The sequence below is a fragment of the Aspergillus lentulus genome (genome assembly GCF_001445615.1).
Source record: "Aspergillus lentulus DNA, contig: Alt01, strain: IFM 54703, whole genome shotgun sequence".
Classification (NCBI taxonomy): Eukaryota; Fungi; Ascomycota; class Eurotiomycetes; order Eurotiales; family Aspergillaceae; genus Aspergillus; species Aspergillus lentulus.
This window is the reverse complement of record NW_028322123.1, coordinates 1,527,067-1,547,558: the sequence shown is the minus strand read 5'-3', so window position 1 is coordinate 1,547,558 and position 20,492 is coordinate 1,527,067. Positions and strand designations below refer to the sequence as shown.

General features: G+C 50.3%; 5 protein-coding genes across 5 annotated transcripts; 4 read left to right on the top strand and 1 right to left on the bottom strand.

The window, feature by feature from the left end:
* Nucleotides 1-999: 999 nt before the first annotated feature.
* Nucleotides 1,000-2,993, bottom strand: yap1 (putative bZIP transcription factor AP-1/Yap1; the record flags this gene model as incomplete). Its single annotated transcript, XM_033554974.1, has 3 exons — nucleotides 1,000-1,150; nucleotides 1,206-2,425; nucleotides 2,511-2,993. The coding sequence occupies 3 exons, from the start codon at nucleotides 2,991-2,993 to the stop codon at nucleotides 1,000-1,002; spliced, it is 1,854 nt and encodes a 617-aa protein (XP_033410865.1).
* Nucleotides 2,994-5,104: 2,111 nt separating this feature from the next.
* Nucleotides 5,105-6,115, top strand: ALT_0474 (tudor domain-containing protein; the record flags this gene model as incomplete). Its single annotated transcript, XM_033554975.1, has 3 exons — nucleotides 5,105-5,155; nucleotides 5,227-5,968; nucleotides 6,027-6,115. The coding sequence occupies 3 exons, from the start codon at nucleotides 5,105-5,107 to the stop codon at nucleotides 6,113-6,115; spliced, it is 882 nt and encodes a 293-aa protein (XP_033410866.1).
* Nucleotides 6,116-7,142: 1,027 nt separating this feature from the next.
* On the top strand, nucleotides 7,143-9,855 carry ALT_0473 (D-arabinitol 2-dehydrogenase [ribulose-forming]; the record flags this gene model as incomplete). Its single annotated transcript, XM_033554976.2, has 9 exons — nucleotides 7,143-7,612; nucleotides 7,666-7,777; nucleotides 7,828-7,918; nucleotides 7,971-8,055; nucleotides 8,114-8,344; nucleotides 8,774-8,937; nucleotides 9,004-9,367; nucleotides 9,422-9,783; nucleotides 9,836-9,855. The coding sequence occupies 9 exons, from the start codon at nucleotides 7,143-7,145 to the stop codon at nucleotides 9,853-9,855; spliced, it is 1,899 nt and encodes a 632-aa protein (XP_033410867.2).
* An 831-nt stretch (nucleotides 9,856-10,686) lies between these two features.
* ncr1 (sphingolipid transporter NCR1) lies at nucleotides 10,687-14,643 on the top strand (the record flags this gene model as incomplete). Its single annotated transcript, XM_033554978.1, has 3 exons — nucleotides 10,687-10,962; nucleotides 11,029-14,470; nucleotides 14,540-14,643. 3 exons carry the CDS (start codon nucleotides 10,687-10,689, stop codon nucleotides 14,641-14,643), a joined length of 3,822 nt encoding a protein of 1,273 aa, XP_033410869.1.
* A 916-nt stretch (nucleotides 14,644-15,559) lies between these two features.
* ALT_0471 (putative importin beta-4 subunit) lies at nucleotides 15,560-19,188 on the top strand (the record flags this gene model as incomplete). The annotated part of the gene is made up of 5 exons (XM_089598982.1): nucleotides 15,560-15,605; nucleotides 15,668-17,993; nucleotides 18,051-18,110; nucleotides 18,218-18,954; nucleotides 19,010-19,188. The coding sequence occupies 5 exons, from the start codon at nucleotides 15,560-15,562 to the stop codon at nucleotides 19,186-19,188; spliced, it is 3,348 nt and encodes a 1,115-aa protein (XP_089456646.1).
* Between the last annotated feature and the right edge of the window lie 1,304 nt (nucleotides 19,189-20,492).

The window sequence follows — 20,492 nt, the reverse complement described above, 5'->3', positions numbered from 1 at the left end:
ACTGGCTAGTATGGGAAATCGTTGGTGCAGATGGTGTCCCATCGCAAGAAAGGGGAAGCTGCCGACTTGGGTGCAGATGACGATTGGGAAAGAAAAGAGATGAAGGAAGCAATAAAAGGAAAAAGACGAAACCAATAACAAGAACAAGAACAGCAGACAGGAAAGGGCACCGACAGCGACCTTTTGTGTATTCTAAGTCTTTCCTGGTACGCACCAATATCGATACCCTTGTAGCTTCAGTCTCGTTTTCTTCTATAGATGCAATTGTGTAGCACATGAGTTTGTCTGGGCACGTCACACAGGTTAGAGATAGATCGAGGGCTTGTATGTCAGGATACACCAGTAGTACTCAATATACATTTCTCGTGTATTACTGCTATGAACAAAAGTCATGTCAAGTTGAAATACCCGCAGCTTGGGCTGTACAAATGCAACAAGAGCTGAGCAACAAGCAATGACAACGACACGACTACGGTCCAATCTCCCGAACATTGAGAAGCAAGAATCCGAAGCTCCAGTCCCAAAAATTAAATAAAAAAGGAAGAATGCAAATACTCCCAATCCCGATTTGGTTGGATGGCCGACTGAAGTGAGGGCTGTTGCTGATGTACAGTCTTTCCAAACCAAGGCCCAAGTAGTGATTCCCAACTCCGTGCCTCCAGTGCGCCATTAAGCGGGGATAGGAAAGATTTCACAATGAAAGAGAGTGGATAAAGAGAAAACCAACCAGGAACGACAAATGGCTGCCTTGAGGAAGCGAAGATTCGAAAGTAACAAGGATTACTCAACATTGGAAAAGTATTCAGAATGAACGTCCCATAAAATCCACCCAACCTCCCTTTTAAGTCCTAAAACATTGTTCGTGGTAACATCAATTGCAGCGTCGTTTAACATGGGTATCTGCCTCCGGATTCGCCAAAGGATGTGCATAGAATTGGCCGGAAATTGTACAAGATGTCGACTGTCTTTACCGTCGTATCGACTTCACTCATAGGCCGTCTATTTAACCCGACCCATGATGTCCTCGACATCTTTCTGATTGACGACTACGCCGCCTTCAGAGCATCTGGCTTTGGTGCGCAATTCTGAACAGAGATTGTCCACGTCGATCTCGCCATTGCGGAACTTCTCCATGGATTGCAGACGATCCCTACGACAAAATTAGTTAGCAAGAGATTAGAGGTAAGGGACCAAATTAAGCATACCATATCTTATTGCAGGTGAGCATTTGCGACTTGTCCTCGCCAGGCACCACCTCCTCATCTTCATCCAATTTACTGTCGATTTCAGCGATAAGATCCTTCTTTGGCGCCGCTGGTTGCTTGGTCGCCTCGCTAAAACTGTGGGATGGGCTTCCCAGGTCGGGGAGAGGGAATGCATCGTCGAAAAATGTACCAAAGTCTTGCGACAAGATAGCATCTTGAGGCTCACGCCAATCACCGAACAGCACAGGATCGAATTGACCTCCGTTTTGTTGGGCCAAAAGATCCAAACCCAGAGCCTGGTCGGAATTGTTGGCATGGCTAGGGGTGTTTGACGCGCTTTCGCTATTATGTCTGACAGCTGGAATGGGATTATTGATGTTGCCACAAGCCATACCAAGTTGAGCGCAGAAGGATTCCTCACCGTTGATGGTGGTATAGGTGCATGCATGGGGAGTGCTACTCTCGGTCGCCTTTACAGCAGGCGAGTGCAAAGATGGCTCAGGCGAGGTTCCATTGGAAGAGAGCAGCTGGCTATGGTGCGAATCTGAAGAGGATGATGGAGAGTCTGAGCTAGGGGTATCGTGGGTTGCCTGCTTTGTGTTCGCGTTATACGATGAATTGACCTGGTGCGCATAGCCCCTGGTAGCTCCATGGTTATCAATGGTCCCGTTCAATGTACCAGAGCCAGGTCGTGTAGATGTTTGCGAGCTCGGTGTCTGGCCGCCTGGTGTGGACTTGACAGGTGATGGTCCATTAGAAAGGCCGCTCGGACTCGAGCTGTTCAGAGCGTTGCGGTTGAGGACACCGGGAACTTGAGCTTCACTGCGTGGAGTTGCTGTCTGGCTGTCCTTCGACTTGTTCTGACTCGACTTGCTTACTTGCGCATTGGCGAACAAGTGCGAACCGGGTAGATCTCCGAACTTGGGGAAGTCGAACATGAAATCATTATTGTTCAGACCATACATGCCTTTGGAGTATGCACCTGGGATGGCATTAACAGGAGAGAGACCGCTGCCGCTCGTTACCCAGGAAAGACGCTTGCGATACTCCTTGAGCTCTACCTGCAGACGCTCCACCTGAGCGCGCAGAAGTCCGTTCTCTTGATTGGCATTATCAGATGCTTTCTGTAGCTCCTCCACCTTGGCCTCCAAATCCTTCAGGTGCTTTTCTTTGCGCTCACGGAAGGCTCGCTGAGCTGCGCGATTCTGAGCCTTGCGCTTCTGTCGAAAATGTTAGCACCCGCAAAAGTCAAATTATTTACACACAATGACCCGCGGGAAAGAAAAAGGACCATAGAAAACATACCGAAGTAGGTTCCGAGGTCAGCGGCTTTCTACCAGGCTTTTTGGCTGCTTTCTCGTCGCTCTCCCGTCGCTTCTTGCCCGACTCCTCCTTGTCATTTTCTTGTCCATCGATATCCTTTCTTTTATCACCAGGTTCATAGTCTTCAGTCGAAGGCAGGCTCGGGGGCAGATCACCAATCAAACTCTCGTTGCCCAGAAAATCAAGGTCGAAGTCGGGATTCAAATCCAGGTAAGGACTATCTTCGTACCCGAAAGTAGTTGACTGATTCACCGAGCCGTCCAAACCACTGGGGGGAGAAACACTGAAGCTGCCGGACGAAGCATGGCCGGGAGTGTGATTGAGATTTTGATTGGCTTCGGAGTTGTGCGTCACTGTTTGTTGTTTCTGAGTCTGGTTGTTCGATGAGAGAGCCGCGAGGAGGAGGTCCTGTTGATCGGGGGAGAGATAAAGGCCTTGTTGATAGAGAGTATTGTAGTCCGCCATGGCAGCTAAGAAAAGAAGCGGCGTATCGCTGTGAATAACGGTATGATGATCCAGGTCAATTGAAAGTGATGGTTTGTCCTGCTGACGGCTTGTTCAAATACAGTGCAGTGTTGAGTTTGTTAGCTTATCGGTGTCCTCAACCAGAAAATGCCCGGGCTTTGCGCCCGTTTATCGTTTCGGTAGAGAGCCCAAGAAATGTGTCAAAGTGCTGGTTTTGTAAATGCTGATGAAGACGGAAAGGCCACCAAAGCATTTACGGTTCCACCCCGCTTCAACAACGCATCAATCCCGTTGACGTAAAGACAAAGGGAGTGTGGGAGAACCAGAAAAGACACAGCAAAGCGGATTCCACGCTCTCCAAGCGAGTCGAATGAGATACGAAGATGTGAGAGAAAAGAATTGATGACTGAAGGAGAGCTGACGAGGAAGACAGTAGTAGCGAAAGGGTCAAGTCAAGGCAAGGTGGTGAGTTTAGGATAAAGGTTGCAGGAGCCAAGAGCTTATGCCAGAGTGTGGCCTAGTGGCCTAGTGGCCTAGTGTCAGATGGAAGGATGTCGTATAGGGTGGAATGGCGCGGCCACAAGTCTATCGACAGCCGGTACCGCTTGATAGCTGGCGATGAGGGGCTGCCGAAAGAGGCAAATCAGGGTCCGATTGAGAGTAGGCGGTTGGATATGAATGATTGAATTCAGGCCAGGAAGAAGCCTGAGGAGATGGAGAGATTCGAAGTGGGAATTGAGACAGGGGATTCTGATGATGAGGGTAGGTGTAGTGAGAGAGATGTGGCTGAGAGGGGAGATGGTACGAGGATGAAACCGAAGCCCATCATTTTCCACTTTCCAAGAAGACGGGGGCGGCGATGGACGATTCACAAGGCAATCAATCAACGCCTTAGGCCAGTCTTACGGTGGATGTTTCCATAGAATGCTGGGGGGCAAACGGGCGCAAAAAGGCGGCGTCAGTTGTTGGCAGTCCTTATTGGTTGAGCAATGAAAGGTTGGGAGACGGGGGCCAATGGTTCTGCCTGATGTCTCCCGCTGCTTTAGAGCGGAAAAATTGTGTGACTCGGTGCTTAGAAATCACATCCGGCCGGATATTGATTCTCTCCGTGCCGATGGAGTTCCACGAGCCATTTTATTTAGTTCCAGCCTTCTAGTTCAGTCGATAGTCCATGGAAATGCTCAATCAGATGCTGTCTAGCTATTTCCGTGCGATCGTGTTCCTCTGCCGTCCCTCTTTCAACTGGGAAAACTGAACTAACTTGCTTAGTTAATAATTAATCTATCAGGCATGACTCACAGTTCAGCATTGTCAGTTGACGTATTCCCAGTTTCGCACCGCCTTGCATACACTACTGCACCAAAAGTACCTTATTTGTGACGATCCCAATGTTCCGAATATCGGTGTAGTGGCTGAACTCTGAAGCATCAAACAGGTGCAGAGTAAGGTTGACCTTTGCCAGGAGAAGAGCATATCTCTATCACCAGCTATTCCAGAACATCCAGAACACTCGAAAGAGTCATTAGAGAATCTAGGCTTTGCGGTGTCGAGTACCTTACTCCCCGCAGAGATGTCCATTGATCGATCCCATGGTTTACTACCTCGTATTCAAGCCCATTTAAGATTTCAGTGGCAATTGAACTTGGTTGCCGGGTACGGAGTAGTGCTATCTAGGTCTTGATCACCGGGTGGCCCAGGTGAGAACTGGTAATGCCACCTATTATCTGGAACTCATGGAATAATTAAGGGATGTCCTCTTCTTGTCGTCACAACTGTATCTACTCATCCGACATATTAGATCTTGCCTAGAGGATGAAGGTGGAGTAATACATCAAAAGGACTTCTAAGTCCTGACAATGACGATCTTCACAGTTTGATAAGAAGGACTGGTCACGTGCTATCCTTATCTGCAAAGAATCCACTAACCTGATGCACCGTACTTACTCCATGTTGCCTCTGTTCAAAGCCACCATCTGGAAAGCTGCATTCATTTATCTTAATCCGTGACCATAAAAGCTCTTTGTAGCACAGTGGTACACTTGGAAGATTCTACTCGTCTTCTTTGTTGAAATTCTATCTCCCTCATCGCATTTCACAGTCAGTCAGCGATCATGTCGGATGTTGCAGCCCTTGAGGCAGAAGTCAAGGAATTCAAGCTACAGGTATGTCGTATTGCCGTCTACTATGCGACGAATGCGACGATTCGGTAACTGACTTTTTCTCTCCCTTCCAGCTTGAAACCGTTCAATCGAGTTTGCAGGTAGATCCAGACAACACGGAACTGCAGAGTCTTAAAACTGAACTGGAAGAACTCATAAATCTCACGGAAACATCAATCGCCGAACTCAAGCCGCTTGCTCCTCCGTCTGCTGCCAGACCCTCTCCCCCGCCAGCGAAGGAGAAATGGTCAAAAGAGAACCACCCCGCTTATCAAGCTGGGTATCGCAAGCCCACTGCCGAAACTCCGGAGGAAACCCCTGCGCCGGTTACGTTCTCCGTCAATGACCACGTCCTCGCACGATGGGTTTCGGGCGATAACTCTTTCTATCCTGCGCGCATCACCTCGATAACAGGCTCATCTGCCAACCCTGTCTACTTGGTCTCGTTCAAGTCGTACGGAACGGTGGAATCTCTGACAGCCAAAGACATCAAGCCCATCTCCAACGCTGATTCGCGGAAACGTAAGGCTGATGGAAGCTCAGGCTACTCTTCATCCCAGACTCCAACCCCACAACCCCTTCATTCCAGTGTCATCTCGGCCGCGGCGGATATCAACCCTGCATTGGCAAATCAGGCGCGCAAAGAGCCTAGCAAGGTCGGCGACGAGTCTGCACGCCCTTCGAAGGTGGCCCGAAAAGTCAAGGCTACTCGCGAGCTTGAGGCCGGTAAGATGAAGTGGAAGGATTTCGCTAGCAAGAGCAAGCTGGGCCGGAAAGAGAGCATGTTTCGGACAGGAGAGGGGGTTAATGCCCGGGGTAAGGCGCCATTGTTCTATTTGATCTCAGAGTAATTCGCTAAGCAGTGTTTGAATAGTGGGCTTTACTGGCTCCGGTCAACAGATGCGCAAAGATCCGTCCAGGGCACGCCATGTGTATCAGCAAGCAGATGAGGACGCCTACTAGTTTGGCTGTCACAGACAAAGTGTCCAATGCTCCATTTGTGATGAAATCAATTGGACATTGGGTTTTGCGTTCTCGTTTCACAACATTTCTACTTTGCCTCTTCGTTCCTATCGCTAACTGGAAGATTGGCGACACAGATCATCATTTTGACTGATGTTCCGAGGCATAGGAGTTGGCCGTACGTAGATTGTGGTTGTGCAGATACTGGTGACATGATATCTCCATGAGTTACATCCTCCATAACTTCCTGACGTGTTATACTCTATTCTAATGGCAATCTCTTCATCATAGGGTCTTCTGGTTTTCTGCAACAGAGGACCATAGGTGTTATGTGCAACCTTTGCCAGATTCTGGTCATGTAGATGCATCGCCCACTCAAAGGGAAAACTTTTTCAAAAAGGCTGTCGCTTTTATCTCTCATCTTCCGCACATGTTCTGAGATCTGGTTTCATACGGTTTGTGAACATGAAGTTGGGAGCTTTGAAGCAATCAGAGGCATAAAGTCTCTCAGCAAATGTTTCCTATGCCTTTCCATCGATGGTCCATGAACATATTAGCGGGCTATGCGACCTTGGGAGGCGCAAAGCTTGGCATTCGTCTATATGATGGCTCATGATAAATCATCATGAGCGAAGCCGGATTGACTCACAAGTCTCCATAGAGATATCAGAGCAGTCGTCCCTGCACGTCTTCCGGGATTGTAGATTCAATAGTTCACAGTTCGCCTGACTGAGCTGGGAGGTCTCTACGAACTCCGCGTAAGAAGTTTCATGCAGCGATGCGAGTCTCGTCCTGTCTCGAGAATCGTAATCAGTTATTAGGTCATGCCCACAGACTGTCCGGAAATGCTTTCCATTGGCCAGCATTTGTATCCCGAGTCTCTGCTAGAAAGCACATCTTGTCATTATATTACCATGACGCAGGTTGTCATCTTGTATAAAAGCCGTCCTACGTGCGCGTCACCACAGCATGACACTAGTATATCTCCATAACATAACCCCAGCAACCCAAGCCACCACAGCTCACTATGTCGCGCAACGTCTGCATCACCTCTGTAGAAGGCAACACAGGCTTCCTCATCGCCGAGCTCCTCCTCTCTGACGAGAACTTCTCTAAAGAAATCGGCACCGTCCACGGCCTAACCCTCAATCCGGATGCCCAGCGGTGCAAGGACCTACAATCCCTAGGCGCCACCATCGTCCCCCATAGACCAGGCCGTCTGAAGAACGTCGCCGCCGACATCAGAGACACCAAAGCCGACACTCTCTGCCTGGTCCCGCCAGCTAGTCGGGACAAGATCGATATCACGGCCGAGATGATCGAGGCGGCCAAGCGCGCCAATGTGCCCAACGTGGTCTTCCTCAGTGCTGCGGGATGTGATCTCGCTGAGCGGGATAAGCAGCCCCGTCTGAGGGAGTTTATTCATCTCGAGACTTTGTTCCTGAGCACGAAGGGGGATCCGAGCTCGATGACGGGGCATTGTCCTGTTGTCATTCGGTAGGTTGCTTCCTTGTGATTGCAGTTTGCATGTCTAATGATACCTATTGCAGGGCTGGCTTCTACGCTGAGAACTTGCTTGCCTATGCCCCCCAGGCGAAAGAGGAGGGATACATCCCTATACCGATCGGACGCGAGCATAAATTTCCCCCCGTAGCACTAGGTGTAAGTCTGGCTCTCAGCGCACAATAACCTCTGGCTAAACTACTGTCAAGGACGTCGCACTACTAGCCGCTCATGTCCTCACCGGCAAAGGAAAGAACGGATTGAATGATAAGCATCGTGGTCAACTAATGACCTTGACTGGTATGGCGGCCCTAATGCTATCACTGTGGAGTGAAAGCGATTGACACAACAGGCCCGGCACTTCTCAACGGCGACGAGCTAGCGCGAGCGGCAAGCGAAGCTCTGGGGACGGATATGAAGTTTGAAGATATCTCTGAGTATGTCGTCTAGTCGTCCCCGTTAATCCTCTATTGGAATTGGGACTCACAGAAACAGGTATGAAGCCAAGAAGGTCCTCAGGGGCCAGACGGATACCGACGACAGTGAGATTCAGTTTATACTGGAATACTATTCGCTCGTCCGTGAGGGCAAGACGAACTATGTTGCCACGACGGCATTTCGCGACGTCACTTCGGATGAGCCCCAGCAGCCGGCAGACTTTTTCCGGTCTTATTCTGAGGAGTTTGGTCCGAAGAAGGGGGCGAAGAGAAGGAAGGTAGATGGGAAGTGAGCGCGAGAAGATGGACGGTGTATGTTGTTGAGGTAGATCTGTTCTTGATAAGTAGCCACTGAGAATGCCATTGTAGACTTTAATCGATGTGAAAGATATATGTCGAAGCTGTTGACTCTGTAGTGGACATTATCTCCAATCACGGGACAGGCTTGCGTATTGGACTCGCGTATGAAATGCTCAACGACTCTGACACGCTCGGGGCACTGCAGTCCGAAGATAGAGCTACAATCAATGAAATAATGGGATGAAATTGCATTTGCGCGTGCTGAGTCGATCATGCGCGGGGTAAGCTACTCCTCTCTTCCCCTTCTCCGCAGCACTATAGATAGGTTGCAATTCCTATTGAAGCTTCTTGTGAATCCTATCTTACAGAATCACAGTATTATCAGTAATTCTATTGGCCATGACTGCATCTAAGAAAGAAGCGCCTCTCCCTCCAACACCTCATGTGCAGACAAGGATGCCATGGATACGGCTCGGAGAGATCGACTCAGCTACTACTCTAACGCCTCCACCGGCCTCATTCCCAGAGACCAGCACGCCCGAGCAGCGAGCAGCTTTGAGATTCAGAGTGAGCGGAAACGCAGTGTGTTGGTCCTACCCCCTTTGATTTCCATCAGTCAAGACTAGGTGATATCTTACTCTCGTCCAGTTACTGGTGGAGCAGGAATGCTCGCTCTAGCCTCTGCACGAGCGCTTCTTGAGCATGGACTGTCTGGCATTGTTTTGCTTGATCTTCCCTCGGCTCTCCAGAAGGGAGACGCTGAAATAGAATCACTTCGAAACGACTTTCCTTCTGCGAAGATTATAACGCATCAATGCGACGTCACAGACGCAGCAGGCATGCAGGACATTGCTGAAAAGGCAAAGAACGAGCTGGGAGAGCTTAACATTCTCTGTTGTTTTGCGGGCATAGTCAACTGCGTGGCAGCCGAGGACATAACAGTCGAGCAATGGCGCCGTGTCATTGATGTAAATACGACAGGCTCATGGATCGCTGCACAAGCAGTGGGAAAGTAAGGCGATCTACCATGTCCCTCTGTGAGCTATGCCCCTGACGCAGAAGCCAGACATATGATTGCCAGTGGACGCGGGGGCAAGATCGTCCTCGTCGCATCCATCAGCGGTCATCGGGTGAATTACCCCCAGCCACAGATCGCGTACAACGTCTCCAAGGCAGCGGTGCTACACATGAAGAATAGCTTGGCAGCGGAATGGACGCAATACGGAATTCGAGTCAATTCCATCTCCCCGGGATATATGGATACGGTGCTCAACGAGGGCGAGGATCTTGCGCCATGGCGGCAGATATGGGCGGATCGGAATCCGATGCGTAGGATGGGGTCACCGCAAGAGCTGACGGGACCGGTGGTGTTTCTTTGCAGTGATATTGGGGGGAGCTATATCAATGGAGCTGATATTGTCGTTGATGGTATTTTCTTCCGTCTGGTCCAAGTCATATTAAGGTGCTAACAGGTCTATAGGAGGTGGTCTGGTGTTCTAGGCATATAGTCTGACAAGGCCAAACAATGTACAGAGTGATTGTTCACTGTCACCCACAGTCAAAAGAATTGTAAGATTTCAACCCATTATGTGGCCGAGGGGGGAACAGGACCAGGAGAAGCTTCCAGTTCTAGTCAGAAAATTGACGAAATTATATACTTCTGGGTACACAACATAGCAACCTAACTTACGTGTCTGTGTATTGCTGTCTTCCCTCCAAAGTCTACAGCAGTATCTCCTCTCAAAATGCTAGATTGGAATTGAGGTTTCGGTAATATGTAAAATCTAATCGAAAACCAACACAGAAATACTGGGTCGACATGTAAAGGATTGGATTAATCTATCCTGATCATCCAAGGATCGACGTGCCTGACGTTAGCGCCCGATGAACCCCATCCTTCACGGGATGATGGCAGCCCTTCTCCGCTTACGTATGTCGGCTAGTGGAGGTCCTCCAACTGGCCGTTCCTTGATTCCCTTATCGTCATATCCCCATCGCCTCTTCCCCAGCCTCTCAATAGCTTCACTGTCCCTTGTCGTCTAGACTATTCGATATTAACCGGATTAATCGTTATTTGTTTGTTACTTGTATTGGTGCAGTGCTACGTTCAAGACTGCACTGTCTTTGTCGAATTTATTATATCCTCGGCTCGCGACACCACCTGCTCGAGGAGCTGTTCCTTAAAAAAGACCTTGTCTTCGGCGAGTGAACCATAGAATCTAGCATCCCAGCATCTTTCTACATCAGCCAATCTTTCTCTAATGCTCTAATTAAATCACGAAAACCCTACGTGTTTGACATTGGATTCGTCACCAACTCTTTGTCCCGACGATGCGGGGACTGCGCTTTACCCCGATCCTCACGAGTCTCGGCCTGCTGTCGTTCCTTCCTCACACCCTTGTCCTTGCTGAAGGAGAAACCAAGATACACGAAGAGGGCCGCTGTGCGATCCGAGGACATTGCGGGAAAAAGTCGTTCTTTGGCGGAGAGCTGCCGTGTCCAGATAACGGTCCTGCAAGGGAGCCCGAGGTATCGGCGAGGAAGAAGCTGGTGAACTTGTGCGGTAGCAAATGGAATGAAGGGCCTGTTTGTTGTGAAGAAGAGCAGGTAAGAATTATTGTCCCAACCAAACCCATTCAAGCGAGACGATTCTCATGTGCTTCTCCTGCCTAGATCGATGCACTCGCCAAGAACCTGAAGCTTGCTGAGGGCATTATTGCATCATGTCCTGCGTGCAAAGACAATTTCTTCAACATCTTCTGTACCTTTACCTGTTCTCCGGATCAGTCTCTATTCATCAATGTCACACAAACCGAGAAGGCCAGCTCCGGAAAGTTGCTTGTTACCGAACTTGACAACGTCTGGTCCGAAGAATACCAGAGCGGCTTCTATGATAGTTGCAAGAACGTAAAAAATGGTGCTTCTGGTGGCAAAGCCATCGACTTCATCGGCGGCGGCGCGAAGAATTACACACAATTCCTGAAGTTCCTGGGCGACAAGAAGCTGCTTGGAAGTCCTTTCCAGATCAACTACAAAACAGAGCCCCCGTCACCCGATCGGGGCATGAGAGCCTTGCCTATCAAACCGAAGGCCTGCAATGACCCTGACGAGGCATTCCGCTGCTCCTGCGTTGATTGTCCAGAAGTCTGCCCGGAGTTACCAGAGGTGAAAACAGACAAATACTGCCACGTCGGCTTGTTGCCTTGTCTATCCTTCGCGGTCATCCTGATCTACTCCATATTCTTACTAGCGGTCGTGGCCTTTTCTAGTTACTTCACGTACAGAGAACGACGTTATCGCAAGCCCGAGAGGGTTCGGCTCCTACAGGACCCATCTCCTGATGACGATGAGGATGAGGGCGATATCGTTCATGCTGCTGGGTCGCTGGAGCAACCTTCCGGCATTTACAAAGTGAACTCTATGCTTGACGCAATGTTCAATAGCATTGGGGGTACTTGCGCTCGATTCCCAGCCATCACTATTGTAACTAGCATAGTGCTCGTTGGCCTTCTGAGTCTGGGTTGGCTCCGGTTCGCTGTCGAGACAGATCCTGTACGCCTCTGGGTGAGCCCTACATCGGCAGCAGCGCAAGAAAAGGAGTACTTTGATACCAACTTTGGACCCTTTTACCGAGCGGAGCAGGTATTTGTTGTCAACGAACATGGACCGGTTCTGAGTTATGACACGCTCAGCTGGTGGATTGATGTTGAATCTCAAATTCGTCGAATGATCTCTCCAGGTCGCAGTTTACTACTCGACGACGTCTGCTTTAAACCCACCGGGGACGCGTGTGTGGTTCAGTCAATAACGGGCTATTTCGGCGGCTCAGGATGGAACCTCCACCCGGACACATGGGAGGAGCGGGTTAAGCACTGTGCCAGCTCTCCTGGTGACCCGAGCTGTCTCCCTGACTTCCAACAGCCTCTCAGGCCTGAAATGATACTGGGTGGTCACGAAGAGTCGGGAAACGTCCTCGACGCTCAAGCGTTGATTACTACGTGGGTTCTGAACAATTACGCCCAAGGTACGGAGAGCGAGGCCGACGCCATTGACTGGGAGAACAATCTCAAACAGCTGTTATATAACGTTCAAGAAGACGCGAAAGAACGTGGTCTTCGTGTGTCATTCAACACTGAAGTCAGCCTGGAGCAGGAACTCAACAAATCCAGCAACACCGATGCGAAGATTGTCGTCATCAGCTATATCATCATGTTTATCTATGCGTCCCTTGCTCTAGGCTCAGCGACGGTCACCTGGAAGTCTCTCTTGAACAACCCTGCCAATGTCTTTGTGCAGTCGAAATTCACGCTCGGAATTGTGGGAATCTTGATCGTCCTTATGTCCGTGTCTGCGTCGGTAGGACTGTTTTCAGCAGCAGGAATCAGGGTGACCTTGATCATCGCCGAGGTCATTCCCTTCCTTGTATTGGCGGTCGGCGTGGACAATATCTTCCTGATCGTTCATGAATTTGAGCGGATAAATGTCAGTCACCCCGATGAAGAGATTGATGAGCGGGTTGCTCGTGCCGTAGGAAGGATTGGTCCCAGCATTTTCCTATCGGCCCTGACGGAGACGGTCGCCTTTGCACTCGGTGTGTTTGTGGGCATGCCTGCCGTCAAGAACTTTGCCATCTATGCAGCTGGTGCTGTCTTCATCAATGCCATTCTGCAAATGACGATGTTTGTTTCAGTACTGGCTCTGAATCAAAGGCGGGTGGAGAGTCTTCGTGCAGATTGCATTCCATGCATTACAGTGCGCAAAGCGACTTCATCCGGCATGTTCGAAGAACCCGCTTATGAGGACCAGGAGGGGGAAAGTCTGACGCAGCAATTTATTCGCAAAATATATGCAAACTACCTGCTTGACCGCAGGATTAAGGTTGCTGTTGTGATCGTCTTCCTCGGCATATTCACTGCTGGCTTGGCTCTTATCCCGGAAGTGTCTCTCGGATTGGATCAGCGTATCGCTCTTCCAAGCGATTCGTATCTGGTAGAGTATTTCAATGACCTAGATGCTTACTTTGGCACCGGTCCTCCAGTCTACTTTGTGACCCGCGAAGTCAACGTGACCGAGAGAAAACACCAGCAGCAGCTCTGTGGACGGTTTACGACCTGCGAAGAATTCTCCTTGTCGTTTGTCTTGGAGCAGGAGTCTAAGCGACCGAATGTCTCCTATATCTCGGGGTCAGCCGCAAGTTGGGTCGACGACTTCTTTTATTGGCTGAATCCCCAGCAAGAATGCTGCAAGGAAGATGGGAAGGTCTGCTTTGAGGACCGGACTCCTGCATGGAATATCTCTCTCGACGGCATGCCCACAGGAAACGAGTTTATCCACTATTTGGAGAAGTGGATTGAAGCACCCACGGATGCGTCCTGCCCTCTCGGCGGCAAAGCCCCATATAGTAACGCGCTTGTCATCGATTCAAAGCACGTCATGACCAATGCGAGCCATTTCAGAACCAGCCATACCCCTCTGAGGAGTCAGGATGACTTTATCAAGGCGTACATCTCAGCCCGTCGCATCGCGGATGGGATCTCCAAAGAACACGGCATAGACGTGTTCCCTTATTCCAAACCTTATATCTTTTTCGACCAGTATGTCTCGATTGTGCGGCTCACAGGCACTTTGCTCGGCTGTGCTATTGCCATAATCTTCACTATCACGTCAATCATCTTAGGCTCTGTCGCCACCGGTGCGGTAGTAACTGCTACGGTAGTGATGATTGTTGTGGATATTATTGGCTCCATGGCTGTTTCTGGGGTATCACTCAATGCCGTCTCCTTAGTCAACCTGGTTATTTGCGTCGGCATCGGTGTCGAGTTCTGCGCCCATATTGCTCGAGCATTCATGTTCCCTTCACGCACAATAATGGACAAGACACCCACCAAGTTCCGGGGCAAAGATGCACGAGCCTGGACTGCGTTGGTCAATGTGGGTGGCAGTGTCTTCAGTGGCATCACTATCACCAAATTACTCGGGGTTTGTGTGCTGGCATTCACCCGCAGCAAGATCTTTGAAATCTACTATTTCCGTGTCTGGCTAGCATTGGTCATCTTTGCCGCTACCCATGCCCTCATCTTCCTGCCTGTGGTACTCAGTTATTTTGGTGGCGAAGGTAAGTTTATTTTGGTTGCATCTTTTGAATCGTCCTGTCCAAATTCCTGCATGTCTAACTATAATGTAGGTTATGCCGATCCCGGATCCGACGGTGGTTTGGAAGAAAACCTTGCATCCAGGGGTTATCGCGCCCTGCTTGTTGACGAAGACTACGACTCTGAAGAATTCTAGCGATGCTCTACATGATCCCATAGCCTATGTTTCGCTTGATTTCACGTATGGATGATGCTGGCTTATCTACAATTTTGTACTATGCACATTTTGCTCCTTTATTTGGTGTCCATGCCCATGTCCCTTGAGGGATATTGATGCATCTTTCGGGCAAGAGATGGAGTATAGGATTATGCGGGGTTAATTCGCAATTGTTGGCTTTTGCTATTCAATTTTTATTGATAGCTCTTGCTCGTTCCTTGTTTATCGTACTTCAGCCTGAAACACTAGAGTATCATGCAACTATATACTGGTAGCTGATAGACGATATGGGAAGAGTAGTAATAATATAACAGTTAATCACAACATTTACTGGCATTGTTCTCTGAGCCATCGACCTTATGCAGAACAGACAACGCAGAACCTTCTGAATCAAGGTCATCCTGGAAATGTGAACCCCATTGCTCTTTGGTGCGACAGCGACTATTTACTCCAACCAGTTGGTAGGTACTTCTTCGGGTCTTACCTGTCTACTAAGTCTCTTGTTGACGTTGTGCATCCACAGTTTATGATCAACCAGAGCGGCACAGCTCACGTGATCACAATGCCGCTAGCCTGAAGAAAGTAAAAGGGGAGGGACCAAGAGAAAAATTATCCAAATAGCCCACCCCTTAGTGAGAACTTTTTTTTCTCTCTTATCTTCTTCTCCTCCTGAGTGTCCCTCATCTCTCCTTTCCTTTTACTCCTCATTCCTTTTCTTGGTGTTTCTATCCTTTCTTTTGTTTCTGTGATACCCCCTTGAGCTGTTTGTCTCTGCGCAGGCAGCTCAATTAGTCGTACGAGAATCCCTTCTTGCTATTAAAGAAGGGTTGGGACACCCCAGTTTTGAGAGGCGTACATATTTTTTTCCCACAAAAGTTTTATTCATATTTCCATCATGGATCAGCAGAGATTCCTGCAGCAGCTTCAAGTTGTTCTGAACCGTGAGTAGCGTCCATGAACCCGACGAGTGACTTTGGAAAGTATGCTGACGAGAACACAATAGCTGCCCAGGGCAACGTCAAGGAAGCAACCGGTATCCTGCAGCGGGAGTTCTACAACAAGCCTGAATCTCTCGTTCTCCTTATTCAGATCGCCACCGGTCATGAGGATCCCAATCTGAGGCAGCTGGCCGCTGTCGAGTCTCGCTCGTTGGTCAACAAGCACTGGGTTTCGGTCCAGGCTGCCCAGAAGCCTCAGATCCGTGAGCAGCTACTGCGCTCCACGATGAGCGAGGGCTCTTCACTTGTCCGTCACTCTATTGCCCGGATCATCTCTGCCGTCGCTCGGGTCGACCTGAACGATGGGGAGTGGGCCGAGCTGCCCAACTTCCTGGTGCAGGCTGGTAACAGTGGCAACAAGGATGAGCGTGGTGTGGCTATCTACATTCTGTTTACCATTCTGGAGACTCTGGGTGAGAGCCTCGAGGAGAAGTTCTCGGATCTCTTTGCCCTGTTCAACAAGACCATCCGCGACCCTGAGAGCGAGGAAGTCCGCGTCAACACCCTTCTCGCCCTGAGCAAGCTTGCCATGCACCTTGACTCCGAGGAGGATGTTGGTCCCGTCAAGGCCTTCCAGGACATCGTTCCCTCCATGGTCGCTGTTCTGAAGGACTCGATCGACCAGAAGCAGGAGGACCGTGTTATGCAGGCCTTTGAGGTCTTCCAGACTCTCCTTGGCTGTGACCCTGCTCTCCTGACTGTCCACCTTAAGGACCTTGTCATCTTCATGAACGAGCTGGCTGCCAACACCGAGGTCGACGAGGATACTCGTACCCAGGCCATCAGCTTCCTCATGCAGTGCGTTCAGTACCGTAAGCTCAAGATCCAGGGCATGCGTATTGGCGAGCAGCTCACCCGCACCGCTCTGCACATTGTCACTGAGCTCGGTGACACTTCCTCGGACGATGACGATATCACTCCCGCCCGGTCCGCTCTCGGCTTGCTTGACATGCTCGCCCAGAGTCTACCTCCCAGCCAAGTTGTTGTGCCCCTTCTTCACGCCCTGGGTCAGTACTTCAACAACAGCAACCCTGACTACCGCCGGGCCGGTATCATGGCTCTTGGAATGTGTGTTGAGGGGGCTCCTGACTTCATCAGCACTCAGATGAAGGACATCTTCCCCATGGTTCTGCAGCTGCTCGCTGATCCCGAACCCAAGGTCCGCCAAGCATCCTTGCACGCTGTGGCTCGTCTCGCCGATGACCTCGCTGAAGATCTGAGTGCTGAGCACGAAAAGCTCATGCCTCTGCTCTTCAAGAACTTGGCCAGCGCTATGCAGGAATACAAGGGTGAGGAGGATGGCCCCACTATTGATATCATGAAGGCCGGTATCAGCGCCATTGATGCCGTTGTTGATGGCTTGGACGAGAAGGACGTCGCTCCTTACCAGGGCGAACTCGTTCCCATCCTGCACAAGCTCTTCAAGCACCCCGACTTCAGAATCAAGGGCTTGACTGCCGGAGCTCTGGGCTCCCTTGCCTCCTCCGCCGGCGAGTCTTTCCTCCCCTACTTCGACGAGTCCATGCACCTCCTGCAGGAGTTTGCCACCGTCAAGGATAGTGAGGAGGAATTGGACCTGCGCGCTAGTGTCACCGACGCTATGGGTGAAATGTCCGCTGCCGCCGGTGCCGAGCGTTACCAGCCCTATGTCGAGCCTCTCATGCGCGCCACCGAGGAGGCACTTCACCTCGACCACTCCCGTCTCAAGGAGAGCACCTATATCTTCTGGGGAGCTATGTCCAAGGTCTATGGAGAGCACTTCGCTCCCTTCCTTGATGGTGTGGTCAAGGGTCTCTTCGCTTGCATTGAGCAGGACGAGACTGACCTGGACGTATCTCTTGGTGAGGCCGCCAAGGACCTCGTTGGCCAGGAGGTGATCATCGCTGGCCGCAAGGTCAAGGTTGCCAGTGCCGATGATGACGATGAGCCCGTCGGAGAAGATGGCGGCATCGAAGACGTTGATCTCGACGACGAGGATGCTTGGGACGACATTACCGCCACCACACCCTTGTCTCTAGAGAAGGAAATCGCCGTTGAGGTCATTGGTGATCTCGTCACGCACACCAAGAGCGCCTACCTGCCTTACTTCGAGAAGACCATTGAGCAGGTCCTGCCTCTGGCTGAGCACCCTTACGAGGGTGTTCGTCGTAGCACCATCAGCACTCTGCACCGCTCGTACGCCATGCTCTTTGCTATTGCCGAAGAGACCGGGCAGATGGCTAAGTGGAAGCCTGGTCTGCCTCTGCAGGTCGAGCCCGCCAAGGAGGTCAAGAAGTTCGGCGAAATCCTGATGACCGCTACCATCAAGATGTGGACTGAGGAAGATGATCGGTATGTATATCTCTTTCTTTCCTTTCTGCATGTTACACGATGGCTGCTTTGCACAAGCATGCCGATTCCAATGATGAACCCACTCGTTTACCCAGCTCACTCAGACGCGCAAAATGCGTGCGTGATGTGAAACACGATTCTTTCCAACGAAACCTGAGGCCTTGATTTCACTGCTCTTATTGTTTTCATGTCGATTTTTGATTGGTATTGACCATTTGACATAGGGCTACTGTCGCCGATATCAACCGTAACATGGCCGAGAACCTGCGCTACTGCGGTCCTTCTCTGATTGCCAACGAGACCACTCTCCACAACGTCATCCAGATGGTCACAGACATCATCACGAAGAAGCACCCTTGCCAGCTCGAGTTTGGCCCTGAAGAGGAGTCTCTCGAGGCCGGTGAGGAGAGTTCTGAGTTCGACTGGGTTGTTGTTGACACTGCTCTCGACGTTGTTTCCGGTCTCGCTGCCGCTTTGGGCGGGAGCTTCGCCGAACTCTGGAAGGTATTCGAGAAGACTATCCTCCGCTACGCCGGTAGCACTGAGGCTCTGGAGCGTGCCACCGCCGTTGGTGTCCTTGCCGAGTGCATCAACGGTATGGGCGCTGGTGTCACTCAGTTCACTCGTCCTTTCCTGAAGCTGCTCATCCACCGCCTGGGTGATGAGGATCCTCAGACCAAGTCCAATGCTGCCTATGCTGTTGGCCGTCTTGTCGAGCACTCCACCGCAGACGCCGAGATCGTCAAGGAGTACCCTACCATCCTTTCCCGGTTGGAGTCGTGTCTGCAGATGAAGGTCTCTCGCCTTCAGGACAACGCTACTGGCTGTCTCAGCCGTATGATCCTCAAGCACCGTGAGGCCATCCCTCTCAAGGAGGTTCTTCCCGTCCTCGTCTCCATCCTCCCCCTGAAGAACGATTACGAGGAGAACGAGCCCCTGTACCGCATGATCTGCCAGCTGTGTATGTGATCCCACCTTATTCGGAACGAGCAAGAACGTTACTGACTAGCTTGTAGACAAGTGGGAAGACCCTAACATCCGGGAGCTTACCCCGCAGTTCCTGCCCATCTTCCAGTCTGTCCTTTGTGGCGATTCGGACCAGCTTGAGGACGAGCGCCGTGCCGAGCTCGTCGAGCTCGTCAAGTGGCTGAACCAGATGCAGCCCGGCGTTGCCCCCTGGGTTGAGCAGCTGTAATCACCTTGCACGACATCTGAATATTAACGGCTTGATGACTTCACAACGAAACATACCGAATACTTAATGAATAGAGCCTTCGCCACAAAAGCAGGACATTATGGATGACTTAGACGATACCCCGGAGCACAATGAGGGTTTGCGCCCTTGTTGTTGCCAAATGATGAGACCCTGAGCAGGAAAAGAATCAATTAGACACTATGGTTTGGGTACGTGCGATGATTTATGAATTGAGAAAAAAAAAAAAGTTTGTCTGTAGATATCGTTGGACCTGAAAGATCTATCTATCTCTGGTCAGAGAACTATTTACCTCGCAATCATTCATTATTCTTGATTTATCCGTGTAGACCATCTGGTAGACTAGTACAGCTCTCATCTGAGACGTATGTCCTTCGTCCTTTGTGCCTCTCTACCAGGGGTGCCAATGACGTCTGTGGTGGGGCAGAATAAGGTAGCGATCTGCAAGATGAAGAAGGTGCGTCGACAAGTGACATGATCGGGTGCTGGACTATGCGCGGAGCTACTGCGATGGTTCGACCTGGTTCTACGCATGGAGGATGGTTATCTCAACGGTCGGTAAGATAGCGACGAAATCGTTGGTCAGGCCTGTTCCTCAGGAAGTATTGGGTTGATATCCTTGTAGGACGGAGTAGTGTTTCATCTGATTGAATCTTTATTTAGCACCCAAATTTAGCTGCCTGTCAGTACTATTTATTCCTGACTTCTCCAACTCCCAGACCGACTCTTTAGGCATTGTTAGGATTCTGATCTCACTCCCCTCCTTCTCTTCAGCCTAACTGTCACAATAACAACAGTAAGCGAATCTGAATCCTATTTACATTGTGAAATTTACTTCTGCGATCATCAACAATCCGCGGTCATATTTACTGATTTTACCTACGACGTCATAGCACTCTACTCCATCCACCGCAAAATGGCCGCCTCGTCCTTCTCCTCGCCCATCAACTGGACCCTTCCGTCCTCTGCCTCCGGGTCGTCCATCAAGAAACCCATCAAGACTGTCTCGAAACCGTGCTTTGGATGTGACTGTGGGGATGAAGAGTGTGATTGCTGCATTTGCACGGTGATGTAGATGTATAGTATTCTCTGGGTCACTCGTGGATGATGGATGCTTGCTGATCGCTGACAGGTTTTTGGCTGAACGGTCATTTTGACAACTTACGGGGAAACGCATTTTGATTCACTATGATATCCTGTTTGAGGGTTTGGTTTGGTAGTAACGTTGAGTTCTCTGGTTCGATATCGGACTATGGGTGTAATAGAGAAGTTCAGGATTCTCGAAC